The following is a 17,019-nucleotide window of genomic DNA, read 5'->3' as shown; positions in this document are numbered from 1 at the left end:
ACATCTTTCAGGTTGTAATTTCAGGTAAATAAAAATAAAGTAAATTATAAAATAACAGTATCTTTGACTCTAACCAATTTCGTTTGGTGTAACTAACTTTCTATCAACGTCACTGCAGTATTATCTGCATTTGACATTGACGTTTGTCGAAGACAATAATTTCAGTCAGAATCAGAATAATTCGATCAACCAAACATTGAGCAATAACAGTTCGAGGAAATATAATTATTATTATAGACCATACAAATTAATTCATTCAGTCATTGAAACTAAATCATTTGAAAGAGTGCAAAACGGTGTGAATTGTATCTAGAAACGATGGTGTACATTAAAGGAGGTGAGTGATGTTGTGCATACATGTTAGTTCCATTGGCTAAGTTCTAGAAACATTAGGTATAATAATGTAGGCCACGTCAGTAAATAATATAGTAATGTTTTCAGGAAGTCGGGATTTTATCTTCATTAGCCTGCTGGCCTTATTATCTTTGCTTGCTATAGTAATAGTTAATAAATTAAAAGCTAAATAGTTAATATAGATTAAAGACTAACAATGACGTCAGATATTATTGATAATCACAAATAATTCATTCTTTGACTAAACCAGTGTTTAACCTTTAACATAACGGTCAGTGGGTAGCCTTCGGGGCGGATTTACATTTGGAGTCACACCTACACACATTCACTAACCAAAATATGGTTGATCTGTATCCTTCCTGAATACTAAAACTTGTCTGAGTGCAACATCTTGGCAGGTAACAAAGAGTTTAGTACAGTAGAAGCTCCTTATTCGCGCTTCCTTCATTCGCGGTTTCACTATTCGCGGATTGAAAAATTGCGACCCAATTCCCATATTCGCTGTCTAAAATTTCTTTATTTGCGGATTGAATCGAAATATCTGTGCGTAACCTAAAAAAATACATTCGCCATCCTTTGTCATCGCGTTTGTAGAAGGATAAAAAATAAAATAGACCTTATTACAGCTACATCTAGATTGTGCCTTCTGCCTAAACCTAGTGTGACCTAAACCTGTATCATCAGGCAATCTGTAATGATCAGAAAGTTCAATTAAACATTTTATCTACTATTTGCTTCTTAATTTCATCATCTAGGAATGTATCCCCTATAAACTCATACAAATTACCATTCCATATTCACGGTTTCTGTATTCGCAGCATATTTACGGAACGCATACCCCGTGAATAAGGAGCTTCTACTGTAATGTATTGTGTTTGTTGACAGATGGGACCGTGGTGGAGCGCACCCCTTTCAGCTTGTTTGGGTGGTTCTGGGGCATTGTGAACTTTATCTACTTACTGTGAGTATTCTACTTAGTTTTAGTAGGTACTATTCTTGATTTGTCATTCTATAATTGCCATATTTATAAATATATACAGTACACTGGCTCACACTGAATAATTTAATTAGGTAACTACATATATCTGTTACTAGTATTGCTACGAATCCATGTTGCATTGGTGTAGAATTGAAGGCTTGCATAAGTTTCTCATCTATGACATAATATATATTTGCTTTATAATTACAATATTTTGTATATAGAAGATAGATTATCACTGAAGTTCCTTACATCATCATCTGGAAGATGTAGACTACTGTATAAAGGCCTTACCTTACTCAATGACTATCACACAGACATGCTTAGGCATATATGTATTATATACAATCTTGCAAATACCTACCAATGCATGTGACTCTACCTCAATATACCAAAAGTGTATGCTGCTGGGGTGTATATTACCATAATTCATGTAATATTAATATTCCATTACAACATGTTTCAGGTTCCAGACATTGATCAACCCTAACTACAGCAAGCATGGAGACAAGTATGTGAGAGACTTCAGGCCGCCAGGCAGCGGGTATGTACGCCATTGCTAACATTCTTTAATGAATAATCTTTGTTCTTATAGTACTGGGCTGGTCAGATATCAACCAACACGATAGCATTTTCATTCTCAAAATTTTCTGTCTCTCAGAATAAATGATCTGTTGTGAGTTGTATTTCCGACCTGATAGAACCTTCAAACCCTCAAAAAAGAGCATACTCTTTTTAAAAGGTGGGCAATGCACTTGTGGTTCTTCTGATGTTGCTTCAGGGTATACATGTGCTTGTTTGCCTTTCTATTCCATAAAAGAAATAAAACATGTATCTGAAGTCCTAAGCATATTTTCTATTTCACCAATATCAAAAAAAAGAAGCGGATTCTTAGTTTGGCCTGTATGTATGTTTGTTGGCTGCGGTTGATTCATAATTTGTTAAACCAATTTCATACAGTTTTTAGGAAAATATTGATTATATTTAGGTTATAGTATATGTCATAATAATTTTATTATTAACCAACTTCAAACTAAAAAGGTTGATGTCTGTTTTTTACATGTAGTTTATACAGCTACTTATTTTTGGAAACTTTGCTTTAACTTTGCCCTACCCTAAGATTTTTATTTGTAACATGCCTGGGTGCGTTTATAAGCAAATAATTTCACATAAACATCACACCCAGACCTGGAACAACTATTTGAGGATTACACAAAGATTGCTCCATGTGGGAACAATTGCCAGTCAGTTGCCCAGCCAATGCATCAATTGTGTACTCAAGATTCACCACTCCAATTGTCTTAACATAAAGAACATAGAAGAGTGCATTTAAAACAGCAGACTATTTGTAGTTATTTAGAACTTGCGTTATTAATAAACTAGAGATAATGTTTTGCTCGATAGATGTCGCTATTTAGTTCTAGAATCCCAAAGCTTAGACGTCGAACATCATCATCATTCACTATGAACATTGTATACCATTGATATGTCTATGAACATCAACATTGTGTTGATTTCTATTGGTTTCACTTCCAGGCCACCAAAACCACCATCGAGGAAGTTCGGCGGCTTCGGACCCTCGGGCTCAGGTCCCTCGCCTCCTCCAATGGGAGGATGCGGCTGTGGGTAACCCCAACAACACTGTACGCGACTGTAACCAAGTAACTTTATATAACTTTACAAGTAATGACTTTTAGGTTTAACAATTTAAGCATTTTCCCGTCAGGCAGAAACTGGGCCACATACATTTATGTAACAAAATCTATAAGCATACATGAAACAAACATGGTGCTGCAACATGAGTTACAAACACTGTAAAAATATGTAATGCATCAGTAAATCATTGTTGTAAGAATACAGGTACCTAAATCTGTATGTTCCCAATCCCAAATAGGTCCCTGGATGCTCTATGTGCAATACTGCAGTTAGTAAACAAGATGTGTGACGTCACGTTAAGATGTCTAGAGCTGAGTGTAACACACACACACACAATTATTTGTTTCATCCATTACACTTACTGCCTCACCAACACAACTTTATATCTTATTTCGTTAAATATTCCACATTTATTTTCCCATAGATTATGTTAATTTAGTTTTACTAAAAATACTTAAGGATTCCTAAATATAATTGTTTAGTTGATAAATAATGCAATTTTTATTATATAATTACATATTACACTTATGTTAAAAATTGTAATGATCTTGTTTAATTTAGCTAATTTTAAAATGGGAAATTATTGTCATGAATTACATTTTCAAATTATCTTCTTATTATTAACTTTATGAACACGCGATGTCGTTTCAATCTATTAGAATGTTAATCAATTAATTCTCCTTAATGTCGTAATATTATTTATTTTTCTTCAATGAAACACAGTTTGCATCAGATAACTTGTTTATTAACACCACACAACTATTGTATAGACGTTAAAGTAAATAAATAATATTAACTATAAATAAATGGTATATTTTATTCCTATACTATTTGATGGCGGTTGGTAGACAAAAACAAATCAACATTATAGCATCGAGGTAAATAAGAATTAACATTATATCTGAAATATTATATGAAACAATAATTAAACATAGTAATTTTACAACATAGTTAACGCCTACAGACGGTTGGCAGCAACTGCTCCAGCTTTTAACAATGAACATAACATAATGGCTCTGAAGCCGTGTACATAGTATTCTACTTGTTTATGCTTATGGCCTGCACATTAGTGCACATGGCTTAGAAATAAATTAAAATTATCATACATTTTAATCTGTTACAACTTATTGGAATTCGCAAGAATGGCAAGTATTTATATTTATATATTTGCAGGAAAATCTAGCTGTCTAACTATATCACACAATTGTTCTATTCGTAGGTACTTATGTACTCAAACATTAAAATTATTTATATTATAAGAGTTATATAAACGGACGGACAGATGTACTACTTAAGTTATACTCTAGGTGCTGATACCATTAGATGCGTACATTGTACTAAATATTTAAACTCAAATACTGAACATAGGAATGGCGTGGTCGTCAACAGTCTGAACGTACACTATTACAACACTTTGTTGTCTGAACTCCACGTTATTTCTAAACTACGCAAAAGCAAAATAAGTGTTCCTACATATCCTTTATACTACGGTCGTTATACAATACATTAAATTGTCTACGAGGGAGATATATATATAACGTTCCAGCATATAGTATCTCCCGTTCATGTACCGAGGCTGTTGTATAGTGACACCTCACTGCATGTCACGTGTTGGACTGCTGGCCTAGTAGTCTAAAGCGGAGAAGGTGATAGGCAGCACAGCGACCGGCTCCGAGCACTTTGGCTTGTTGATGTAGATGCTCCATGTCCGCTTGTCCAGGTCGAAGATACCTGGAATCAAATTTCGTAAAATATCATCTTGTTATGGTTGGCTGGAGAAATCTATCAGAGAGGCACATTACAGTCACAGTGTACTGTATTTGTTGTAGGCGGGTAATGATGAGATTCTGGTGATTATGAACCGGGAAATATTTGGTTTAGATTTGTTGTTAAACAAATGAAAAAGGACAAGCCATTCCTTGTTAGAACAAAGGGTGAAGGCGTATATTAACTGTAAGGAACGTACCTGCTGCGATAGTCATGATGATGTCATCAGGATGGTCCTGGAACAGGCGGAACTCCTTGTCGCTGGTGTCGGAGATGATCTCCGCCAGCTCCTTGCGAGTGTGCGGCTTGGGGTAGCTGTGGATCACCCTCAGGCGCGCCACGCTGCTGTCTATGATGCGGCCCGTCGCCTCTGTTATGTTGGTGCGTAGGTATCTATGGACAAGTACACGTTTATTAAGCGAAAGCATATTTTTTTAGCTGAAGGAAAGTTAAGCATGTGTTTTAGAGAGGCACACACAATACATTTGCCCGCTGCGCTTGCGGTACCTGTGTTTAGGTGCCATCATGCCTTGTCCTTATAACCTACCTATTAGTACAACAGAGCCTTCACTTACTTGTTGGTGTGCACCAGCGGTTCCTTGTCGTACTTCTGCACGTTGAGGTGCGAGCGGTCTGCCTTCAGGTCGGGCGACACCTCGACGTTGTATATCTGCCGGTCGCCCCAGTTGTTGGTCCAGATCATGTTCACTGAGAACCCGTTGCCGATGCCCAGGCCCTCGTCCAGCAGGATGTGCTCAGCTTCCTCGAAGTTTTTGGCAGCCAGCATCGCTCGGGTGATGAATGTCCTGGCTGGATAACAATATGTTTATATTAGTAAGAAAAATACTGACAAGGTTGTTATGCTTCTTACGGTAAATTTTATAGGAACTGCTTAATACAAAAGGATGCAGAATTACTATGTAGTAGGATTTTGAACAGGTTAACAGGTTACTCACGTGTGTTGCCATGCTTGAGGACGAGAGGGCTGAGGGTGTTGATGGAGAAGACCAGCCCGTTCCCGTTGTAGCCCATTGTGTACCCAGGCATGTGGCCCGCGTAGCACAGGGACGCGAACCGCTCCTCGACCGCCTAGTCAACAGTTTAGGTGTGTAGCGATGTTAATTAGGTACCTACATTATAATTCATTTGTACAATGTATTTTTAAAGTGTAATTCAAGTAGTTTTAATAAACGAAGGACGAAGAAGGAACGACTTTATAAAAATCTTATTATTAAATAAATATTACTTTCAAACAACATTTTTATCATCATACAGCCCGGGGTGCTGTAACATGACACTGTGTGTCAATCACACGGTAAATCTGGTCTGTTGACAAGTATGTGGATACTCACTCCAGCTTTAGCGTCCTCCGGCGAAGGTGTAATGTGAGCAGACATGATGTAGAAGTGGTTCAACGTCTCATGGAAGGCATCCTCGGTGTGACCCAGCAAAGTCTGGAAACGTTATAAAAACTATGAGCATGAAACTATAAGTCTTCAAACACAAATCCTATCCTTTGTCTACTCATATTTTACAAGTTACGTCATTGAGTCCTATGTATGGCGAGCGAGCCTATAGTCATACTAGAGATTTTAGAATCTGTGTTATCACCGACTTTTAAAATATTAATATTTTGGCCACCTCAAAAAATGAATGCAATAAAGTACTAGACCAACGTTAGTTGCTTGATGTAATGTAATACGGAACAGCGGGTCTTACAGCCTGAGGGTTCTTGAAGGCGATGGAGCTGCAGCCGCCGGTGTCGTTCCTCGGGATGTGGTTGTCGTTCACGTTGCCGATCAGGTCGTCCATCTGCAGCAGGAACAGCTGCCGGGAGACAACCATCAGTGATATAAACGACAGACAAATGTAATGATATCCTTGACAGATGGTGGTCTTTGTTAACTAGCTTTTTGTTTGGATTTGCCAATGGGATAGGTATACCTGTTATATGATATATGTATATTTTATGGAGTAATATTGAGCAGGTTGGTTAGAAAGTTCGTTATACTTAGGAACAAATGTTTAGTATTTGAGACCTGCGTGAAGTTCACGTTGGCTCCGTCGGCGACTCCCTGCATCTCCTTGACGTAGTGCGGGAACCTCCTCTTCATGTTGGCCAGCGTGGTGTCGTACGCCTTCCTGCCCGTGTCTGTGGCGTACTCCTTCTCGAAGTCGCGCAGGTTCTCATACGTGGCGATGAAGCTTTTGATGATTGATGAGAACGTACGGCCCTGGAATACACCAGTATTTATTTAAATTTTAATAAAGAGCATGAAGGGTTCAGAGCTTATTTATGGTATAAGTCGGTAAACGAGCAGACGGAACATCTGATGGTGAGCAATCGCCGCCGCCCATGGATACACTAAACACCAGACCAGAGGTGTTACAAGTGCGTTGCCGGCATTTGGGGATTAGAAATTTAAAGGTTGTTAGGGAATCGGGGATTGGAAAGGGGAGTAATAAGGCCTCCGGTAACCTCACTCACACAATGAAATACAACGCAAGCGTTGTTTCACGTCGGTTTCCTGTGAGGCCGTGGTATCACTCCGGTCGAGCCGGTCCAGCAGTGCTGAAGCATGGCTCTTCCACACTTATCATCTATATTAACTTTACGTCATACTCAATGTATAAAATGTATAATATCACGTATTCCCTGAAGAGGTAGACACAGATATTATATTTGAAATATAACATCCAGTTTCATCCAATTGGTATTCTTAGGAATATCAGTGATGGAACTTACGACATCGTATCCGACTTCGTAGTGGGTCCCACTGACGTGGATGACGGGCACGGCGACTCGCCTGCCCAGTGGCTTCTCGCAGGACACGCCTGGAACAAGGCATAGTATATCGTTACATACATCTATACTAATATTATAAAGCTGAAGAGTTTGTTTGTTTGAACGCGCTAATCTCCGGAACTACTGGTCAAAATTGTATAATCCTTTTTGTGTTGGATAGTGCTTTTATCGAGAATCATCATCACGCTATGACCAATAGGAGCCGAGCAGAGCGGGTGAAACCGCGGAAGTAGCTAGTTATCTATATAGTTCCAATATCTTATAGAATTATTTTGACACATCGCACAAGAATAAGTAAGTATATATGTATTTAAATGTATTTGTGTTGTTACAGGCTACCGCAGCTCGTTTTAATTATAATAAATAAATAAAATTAGAGTTATACTACGCGTGCCTCGCAGGAGTTAGTAGAGAGATATAGTACATTATGCACATTGCATTATATATTGATAGTGCATGTATTACGAAGGGTGAGGTAGAGTCATGGAGTCTAAAGTCGTATGGTCAATATGGTGACCATTTAATTACCACACAATACACATTAGTTGTATAGGGTACTATTCCCCCATAAGATCCAACTTAAGTCCTCCATTTTATAGGAAAAACCTCATAGAGATTATACAGTCCAGCCATCGACTGTTAACGCACAGAATAACCAGTTAAAGACACATAATCCAAGGGGTAATAAATATTTTAATCATAGCAAGTTTCTTATTTAACAATTTAATTTTTAAAATCTCTCTTATCGAATATTAAACGTAAAATAAAATTTAGTAAGAGGGTGTCAGAGTTGTCCACGTCCTCGATAGATGGCGACTCAGGCAAAAATAGATCGCGCTATGGTTTCGTTACCGCGACTGATAGGGGTTGGACGCGAGTCGCTCCCTTACACAAGTTTCTAAAGGCGGTTGTAGGCGACTACAACAAGATTTCTCGAGAAAGGTTACTGGCCAGTGATGGCTGGTGATCTCAGAATTTATTAAAAATTTACATGCCTATGGTATGGAAATATCCATACTATTATTGTGTGTATTCACTTAGGTATGTTATTATAATGAAAAAACTACCCCTAACGCTACTGTATGTTAGTTCCAAAAACGCACATGGCGCTGTAGTCGCATCGGCGGCGTATATCTGTAGTGAAACCACAGTATAATATTATACTTATTACTATAACACATTAGTTAGAATTCTTTTTATCGTCGCAGCAGCCACACATCAAAACAATGTAAAGGAGAACTAAATAAAGATCGAAGGCACAGGCAGTAAAGTTAATACAAAAATATAATGTCGCTGTAGCTAAATACAAAGGCATTCAATAGTCAAGTGGCGCAACGAAGTTATGATTAAAAGTAATATTTCTGTAATCAAACAGGTAAATGTGTTTTATGTATTATCTATTTGGTTTTTCATAGCAGGTATCCTTCTCAATGTGACGCAGACGCTGTAACCCTGGGTCGTACGCAACAAGCGCAAATGACGTAAATCCATGTTAATTTAATCTTTGAATTTATTTAAATGAGATGTCCAAGTTGGTTGTACTCACAGTCTGCCTACCTTCAAGGTTCCCTCGGTCGCGGAAAGAATTTGTGCATCACACGAGGCGAACTGACTGCTTAGCTGACAAGGTGACTATTTGACTATTCGTTTTTCTATTTGTTTGTATAACAGGGTGATTTATCAGTTTTATGCAAATTGTGATGGGCCTTTTTTTTAATTGGTGAAAATCATCCAATTACTTCTCTTGCCAGGGCGAGGCGAGAGGGAGTGTCAGACTCTTACTGACTGAAAACCACCCCGTTTCTACTCCTACCTTTCGAGCCGGAGCCCCGGTATGCCCGCTTGGTTTTCCGCAGTTCCGGAAAATTCTGATGGAACTGGAGGATGAATCAGGAATTGTGTTCTAGAAGGCAACAGTCTCAGACTGGCATAACATAATTGATGAAAGGTGAATATTACATTTAGTGTGTATTAACAAGAATGCGATGGGTCGTAGTTAGAGCAAAAATATAGATTAGTAGAGAAATCGGTTTTGTACAGTCTGTTGCTAACAAAAGATAATTTTGTAATAAAGATGGTGATATTTGTGAGCAACGGCAAGGAGTTAGACATGGCGTGCATGGCGTCTGATAGAGGAGAGCTGAAGGAGATGTCGTGTGCAGAGCGTCTCTCTGTAACTTGGGATTGAAGGTACAATGCGCGCCTAAATGTGTACGATAACGGTAATTATGAACATGTGTAGGTGACATATTAAGGTTCTATTGTTACATTGCCACAGTGTCTGGGTCTACAGCCTTCGATGGTTATCAAACATTACGCGATTTTTAAGCTAATGTGAATAGTATTGTAATTTTATGCAAACTAAGTACGGATTAGAATTTAAAAACAGTTATTTTGAGGAAGGATAAAGTATAATTACCTTCCTCGGAACTATGGGTCACATTGACCCAAAACTGAAATGGAACTGATCGTAAAACTCGTAATTATTTCTTTTATTTATTACGACTTCGTGACAATTATTAATGTAATATTTTTTGAACACACAGCGCTTACAACGGACGACATATTATAATTACATAATACCGGACCTTTTATATTCCAAAGGACTTGACATTAGAAATACAGCTCGCTGTTTTATTCCCGCTTTTAAGGTGTAAGTCGTCGTCGATTGAACGTCGACCCAATTTACTCGATTGTCAATTTTTCTGTTGCGTCGGGATAAACGGAAACTAGCGAGGAGGAGGAGGCGCCCGCGCCGCCCGTGGCCTATCCATGGTGGTGGCGGTGATCGCTTACATCAGGTGACCAACATGCAACATCTCTATGAAACCACATTACATCAATAACACTTCGTATGTGCCGAATGCCACCAGAATATGGTGGATTTGAATATCCAGGTCGAGAATGATGAATCACCGAGTGTTCGAGAGCAATGGGGAATTTCAGATTTATTTCCACAATAGTAAGTACTTTTATATTTTCCTCAATCGTACGTACCTACTTGCGGCTTTCATGTTTATAAAGAATTTCCACAGGGAAACGTTATGGGCCTGTATTTCCAAAATTAGTAAATTTCGCAATGTTACTTACTAATGATAAGAGGTAAGTACTATCGATCTCATTCTATCTGCGAATCTATTATTAAAACGAGATTAGTTCCTAATTTGGTTGTAGTTTACATTTTTAGTTAGTTAATGTAAGTTCTTAGACGAAAACAGTGGCATTAGAATAGGATTAATTACGTTTATGTAATAGGTACTGGTATTATGTAAATCCGTTACATTTCGTAAGCATCAGTGACATTGGCGTAGGTCGCGGTCGCGGCAGGTCCCTCGATATATCAAACCTACGAATGTCATGTCGCCGCTCGAGCTCACTTTTTGTGGCGGTTGTGCAATAAGACCTCATTTGTGTCGTAATGTTTACCGACAAAACGGAAGAAAATGTTCATAATTAATTCCGAATGATCAAACGTAATTATTACACATGATTAAGTATAAGTATATCGCTTCCCTGTAGTTGTACTTATAGCGATGATTTTGTGAATAGTTACAATTTAATAAGCCTTCTGAGCTCTGATAAACTTGGCCTTTTACATACTATGAATAGTAATTTCTTGGACGCCCTAAGGTACCTTTTTGGTTGAATACCCATATCTTTTACTAATTATTTTTATTATACACACATAATAAACACGCTAACTGCCGCGTAGGTCTCCGTGGTGCCCCACGTTAGCGGAGGGTTTGCCTTCAACAGTTTACTGTCGGCGTTAGTAGTTAAAAGCTTAACACATTACAAACAAACATAAGTACACTCTATCAAAGTAAGGTAAATATGAAGCACATTTTTTTTCTAATTCCTAGTCGAGTAATTGACAAAGCTCCACTTGATGTGTACAACCTTAACAACACACACATTTGACCGTTAAGAACCAGCGCTACTTAAACACATACGAAAAGAAAAAAAGAGCAAATCTAATCATGACATAATGGCGGTCATATCTCACAGTCACAGCTGAGACGCTGACTCGGTTGACTGTTTGAAGACGTAAACAAAACACGAGCGATATCTATGCCGCAAGACTGATTCTTAACAATGGACATACGTACTATGTACTATTTACTGCAGGTATGTGTACTATATGTATACCTGTGAGTGGTATATTTATTCCAACGACCCTTACAAGCATGCAGACTGCTGTAATGATAGCCAATTATGATCTAATTCAGTCAAAACACAAGGACTGTAACTTATACGTTCAAGTGTGAATCTTCCCACATAGATAATTATGTAACCATGACAATACTACATTTACACGTACTACATACATACCGTATGTAGTAAATCGCATTTGTATACGATTTTGTCTCTATTGAATTATTAACAGTTGCTGAACACGCATGTTAGTACCTTATCATCTCACATTCTTATCGGTAGGTTAACAGTGACATGGTTTAAACCAAACTCAATAATAATATATACAAACATACAAATTATATATACAGCGTGTAACAAAATACCCATATACATCAAGAAGCGCTGATGAATACAGGTTGAATAGAATCTCTACACGAAGTTTCAGCTTAAAATACGTTTAAAAAAAATTTGTACCAAAATACTTGATATCGCATGGTTCTTGATTTCTAATCATACAAACATGTCACAACACTACAGGGATCACTCGCGAATACTACGGAACATTTCTTCTGTCAATCTGATCGCCTAGTACCTGTCTACCCAATTTTGATTCCCGCGGCAGCGCGATTTGAAAAATTAAAAACTTGGTACCATGAAAACATGCGTTTAAAAAACCCTTCCCGTATCGTTTGTTATGTTATCTAGAAACCTTGCAATTGATATGTATACCCCCTTTTTGTTACATGTTGTATACAGTTCAAACAAACGATCAATTTAATTGCTGTCAATTAGAGCCAGCTGTTATTTATAAATAACAACAAAAAATAGTACAAACAACATGAATGAATTCAACTCACCGTTCGATTCTCTCATGGTAACGATAAATAAATAAAAAAACCGAATATAAATAAAGTATAGGACGCGCGTTAGTAACGCTCGCGATACCAGAATCAACAGAATTTAAAACGTTTCTATTTTAATTCTCGACTGATATTCTATGTATTTCGTAACTGCGCCGGCGACGGACGGTGCTACACTGAGCATTGTTACAGGCTCTGTGTCTAATATAACAGGCTGTCTATCAAGGATATTAAAGTCTCAGCATGCATACCGAACAGTTACCACCAGTCATTGATACTGGTAATCTGGTGGCCAACCTGAAGCATCAGCTTGGATCCTTACTTAGCAGGTGGCTCATTGAAATTTCTTAAAGATCTGATACTAATCGGTTTGAAAAGACCTGTAGATCAATTAATGAAGACAGTACGGATGTTTTAGAAGTTAGCAAGATACGTATTTAAATGTAATATTGCTGATTGTTACTCGTATAATTAAGTTTGATACAGCTTAATGCTAATGCAAACAATGACGGCTTATCAGCTAGGTAGTGCGTTTCGCAGGCACCAGTACCTTCACCGAACTAGAACAGTATTGCTTTCAGCTTCGAGACAATGTTTAGTACAATTAATTAACATATTGTATCACTAGTTTGTTACTGCTGATTTCCTAATAGCACTGAGAAAAACTTGGTGAGAGAGGTAAAGCTACATGCAAAATGTTTTGTATAATTTCTATGATACGGGTAGCTGTGCCCATTATAAGGGAATTTAAAGAAAAAATATTAAACAATACAATGAGACGGTATAGTAGTATTTCTCAGATTTTATCAATAAAAGGTGTTCCACCTGAATATCATGAAGATAGATAGATAGATTACTTTCCAGGAATTTCTTCAGCTGAAATTGATCCGTGTATTTTTAAGCTACGCATTGAAAATGTGTTGTTTTGTAGCCAAATATTCTGCCTATGGTCTGGTATGTAGATATTCAAGAGATACTTGACTATGTACTATGTACCTACATAAGTATTATGTACCAGGTATTATGCAGACAAGTTCGGTCACGCGAAATTCTCGAGTGTCCGTGGTCCGTGCGCTATGCAGGCTCGGGTTTAGAGCGGACCGTATCTCAAATCTTAGGTAACTATATCACTGGAAAGTACTACATACCTATTGGTACCTAAACTTAATTACCTATATAGGTATTGTAAAGAGTAGCGAATAAATAATGCATATGGCGTACGCGTCCTGCGTAGGAATACGTTCAAGGACCTTGCTGATAGCAAGCACAATATTAGGAGTTAAATCGTCCAGAGATCGAACATGGTTTGTTTTTAATACAAATAGTTATGTGTTATTATATGTATGTTGTGAGTTAATTTTAAGCCTAATTCTGTGACGGGGTAGTCAAAGACGCAGCCTCTCAATGACGCAGTTGATGTAATATTTAAAAGCAGACCATGTGTTAAGGCCGTCTACACACTTCCTCTCGTGTGGTGGGTGGTCTCACTGTCTCACCATCAGGTGCTACGTCAACTGACATTAAAAGTTTATATTGCAATAATAATAATAATAAGTCCGCAAGGCAGCTTGTGGCGAGCTGTTGGGCAGTGGCGACCCCACGGACCTGACTCCCGGGAGAGGCCCTACTTTTTAACTCCGGTTAGTACTCGTGACTATCCGGAGTGGCCTCTCCTACCTCACTCTTGCCTTAATCGGCTGGTTTGAGTGGAGATTCGCAAGAGTGGAGTTGCCTTCAGCTCCACTTGGGGGAAGGACGTATCCCAGTAAGATGCTGGTAGGGGTCTTGACCGTACTTCCGGGATTGCTCTGATAGCCGTGGGATGCCCCCCCTTCCTCAAGCAGCTCAACGGATGTTGCTTCCCTTGTCGCTACATGCTAGCGGCCGTTTCCGGGGGCCCACTATTGAGTTTGCGAGTCACCCCCTGCCTGTTTATCCGTATTTTTCAATATTGGTCAGGGGCAGGGGCCATAGTCCCCATAGTTAACCGGTTAACTATTCCACAGCCACCCACACCCATATCCCTATCATTTCCTTTTACCATATCTCGCAATAGTCCTGCATCAACCGGGGATTGTCCTTTGGTGTACTTCCATAGTGCATACAGGGATAATCGCCGGCTGATGTCCCATTACATTTAGATCAAAATTGTTCAACGGGCCTCTGCGAGTTGGCTTCGGCCCCTCGTACGCCTTCCAAAGGTCCGGGACCCTGTGGTCCCGAGATTATGTAAAGAACAGACATAATAATAATAATAATAATAACCTATGCCTTTTTACCCGCGTCCACCAAGGCCGGTAAACCAAGAGTGCGCATGTCTTGGAGCAAAGATGTTAATATATTCATCATGCGCACTTATTACTATATAACAAAATTAGAGACAGATATGACAATGTATAGGAAACGATTGCACGAACTATTCTCACGTCAATATCCACAAATCACAGTATCCGAACAGCGCGTATCAGACCAAATGAGAACAATAGTAAAAAACAACCGACTCTCACAAGACACACTAGACCAAATAAAGGAAGAAGTACGCAAGGTTTTAGAAGAAGAAGAAACTAATGAGAATTTGAACTTCGAAAATATGTCAGAAATCACTTATAATACCCAATCATTCATTCCATCACAAGCTATGGAACAATCATCTAACATACAGGACATTTCTTCAATCACATCTAGCACCGACCTAAACATTCAATCATCAGTCACAAATTTATCATGCACACAAAATGTCACATTCTCTCAACACGCATCCACACAAACAAATTTCACTTCAGAATCTTCATTACAGCAGGCACTAATCACACAACCTAGAGAAACGACAGAGATTGATATAGCTACACAAGAATTAATTAACCAAGTAGAAACCGCACTTATTCAATACACAGGTACAGATCCAACAGCACGTCCTAAACTACCAAAACTAAGAGGGAATAAAAAACTCTACCAGTTAGTTGATGTATTTAATAAACAAGTATTGAACCGATTTTATTCCATAGACTCTGATTTAATATGTATTCATACACTCATATATTGCAGCGCATACGTTATATGTCAAAACCTAGGATATAAGATAAGAACACACAAACCATCATCAAAATTCCATAAAAATCTTAAACCTTCTTGGCAAATAAGACTTGAAATAGATATAAAAAATTTACGAGTAGATATAGGTAGATTAACACAGTATATAAATAACAATAGATCCAGAAAAATAATAAAAACAGTAGAAAGAATATTTAGGAAAACAAAAGTACATACCATCCACGAACCAGACAATATAAGACCCGAAGAATATTTAGATACATTAAAACAAAAATTAATTTTAAAGTCACAGCGATTAGCAAGATATTTAAAATCACTCCGAAGAAAAGAAGATAATAAACTGTTCTTAACTAACGAGAAAAACTTTTATAGATCATGTAGAGGCAATAGCATACAAAGTGATAGCAATATAATCCCTGAGCAAAATGAACTCCGAAGTTATTGGGCTAACTTATGGGAAAAACAAAATGACCATAATGATAGTGCGGAATGGATTGATGAAGAAAGACATAGGATGATTGATGTAGAAGAGATGGAATTAACTGATATCACACCAGAAGATATAGCAATAGTCACATCAAGATTGAAAAATTGGAAAGCAGCTGGTATAGATAGCGTTCATAATTTTTGGTACAAAAAGTTTTTCACACTACACCACATACTAGCTAAAAACGTTACAGAACTCATTAGGGGAGAACAACCGATACCCAAATTCATAACAAAAGGAATAACTTACATGCTCCCTAAAAGCAGTGATACATCAAATCCGTCTCAGTACCGACCTATTACATGCCTACCAACCATCTACAAACTTATCACTTCACTCATCACACGAATAACCAATAGCCATTTCCATCGTAACAATATACTGTCAGAAGAACAGAAAGGATGTAGGCAAAATCATAGAGGGTGCAAAGAACAGCTCATTATTGACTCTACCATTTTAAAATGTGTTCATACACAAAAGAAAAACCTGTCCATATCCTACATAGACTACAGAAAAGCATTTGATAGCGTCCCACACTCTTGGCTACTCAGAATCTTAGAAATATATAAAATAAACCCTACCGTAATTAACTTCTTGAAGAGTGCCATGTCTGATTGGAGAACAACTTTACACCTTACTAATGGTACAGATTCTATCACCACAGACGAAATCCATATTAGAAATGGTATTTTTCAGGGAGACTCCCTCAGCCCTCTATGGTTTTGCCTTGCCTTGAACCCTTTGTCGCACCTACTCAATAACACTGATAACGGTTACAAATTAAATTCCGATACAGCCATAAGTCATCTCATGTATATGGATGATATTAAATTATTTTCAAAATCGAAAAAATGCCTAGAAACTTTAATAGAAATAACTGCCCGATACAGTAGAGATATTAATATGTCATTTGGTCTAGATA

General features: G+C 38.0%; 2 protein-coding genes across 4 annotated transcripts in view; one reads left to right on the top strand and one right to left on the bottom strand.

Annotated features, from left to right (window-relative positions):
- Positions 1 to 143: 143 nt before the first annotated feature.
- On the top strand, positions 144 to 3,796 carry LOC118267678 (selenoprotein K). The gene is made up of 4 exons (XM_035581798.2): positions 144 to 337; positions 1,240 to 1,315; positions 1,800 to 1,877; positions 2,870 to 3,796. The coding sequence occupies exons 1-4, from the start codon at positions 319 to 321 to the stop codon at positions 2,961 to 2,963; spliced, it is 267 nt and encodes an 88-aa protein (XP_035437691.1). The 5' UTR covers positions 144 to 318; the 3' UTR covers positions 2,964 to 3,796.
- The window catches only part of LOC118267649 (uncharacterized), a 45,145-nt gene continuing 31,838 nt past the window's right edge, over positions 3,713 to 17,019 (bottom strand). For 2 of the 3 annotated variants that reach the window (XM_035581774.2, XM_035581759.2), the window contains exons 2-9: positions 7,503 to 7,591; positions 6,796 to 6,990; positions 6,476 to 6,583; positions 6,109 to 6,210; positions 5,713 to 5,845; positions 5,332 to 5,566; positions 4,956 to 5,149; positions 3,713 to 4,720 (exon numbers count right to left, since the gene is read on the bottom strand). In XM_035581774.2, the coding sequence (XP_035437667.1) occupies positions 4,614 to 4,720; positions 4,956 to 5,149; positions 5,332 to 5,566; positions 5,713 to 5,845; positions 6,109 to 6,210; positions 6,476 to 6,583; positions 6,796 to 6,990; positions 7,503 to 7,591 (1,163 nt within the window). In that variant the 3' untranslated portion in view covers positions 3,713 to 4,613. Of the gene's footprint in view, positions 4,721 to 4,955; positions 5,150 to 5,331; positions 5,567 to 5,712; positions 5,846 to 6,108; positions 6,211 to 6,475; positions 6,584 to 6,795; positions 6,991 to 7,502; positions 7,592 to 12,556; positions 12,737 to 17,019 lie in introns of those variants that run through there. The other variant, XM_035581767.2, reaches the window with a different exon arrangement.

Source organism: Spodoptera frugiperda, chromosome 25, assembly GCF_023101765.2.
Source record: "Spodoptera frugiperda isolate SF20-4 chromosome 25, AGI-APGP_CSIRO_Sfru_2.0, whole genome shotgun sequence".
NCBI lineage: Eukaryota > Metazoa > Arthropoda > Insecta > Lepidoptera > Noctuidae > Spodoptera > Spodoptera frugiperda.
The sequence above is the reverse complement of the archived record's forward strand: the minus strand, read 5'-3'. Positions and strand labels throughout refer to the sequence as shown.

Excerpts from the sequence above, each read along its gene's own strand:
- LOC118267678 (XM_035581798.2), top strand. Across the intron at positions 1,316-1,799 it reads GTGAACTTTATCTACTTACT|GTTCCAGACATTGATCAACC; the intron begins GTGAGTATTCTA and ends AACATGTTTCAG. Across the intron at positions 1,878-2,869 it reads TTCAGGCCGCCAGGCAGCGG|GCCACCAAAACCACCATCGA; the intron begins GTATGTACGCCA and ends TTTCACTTCCAG.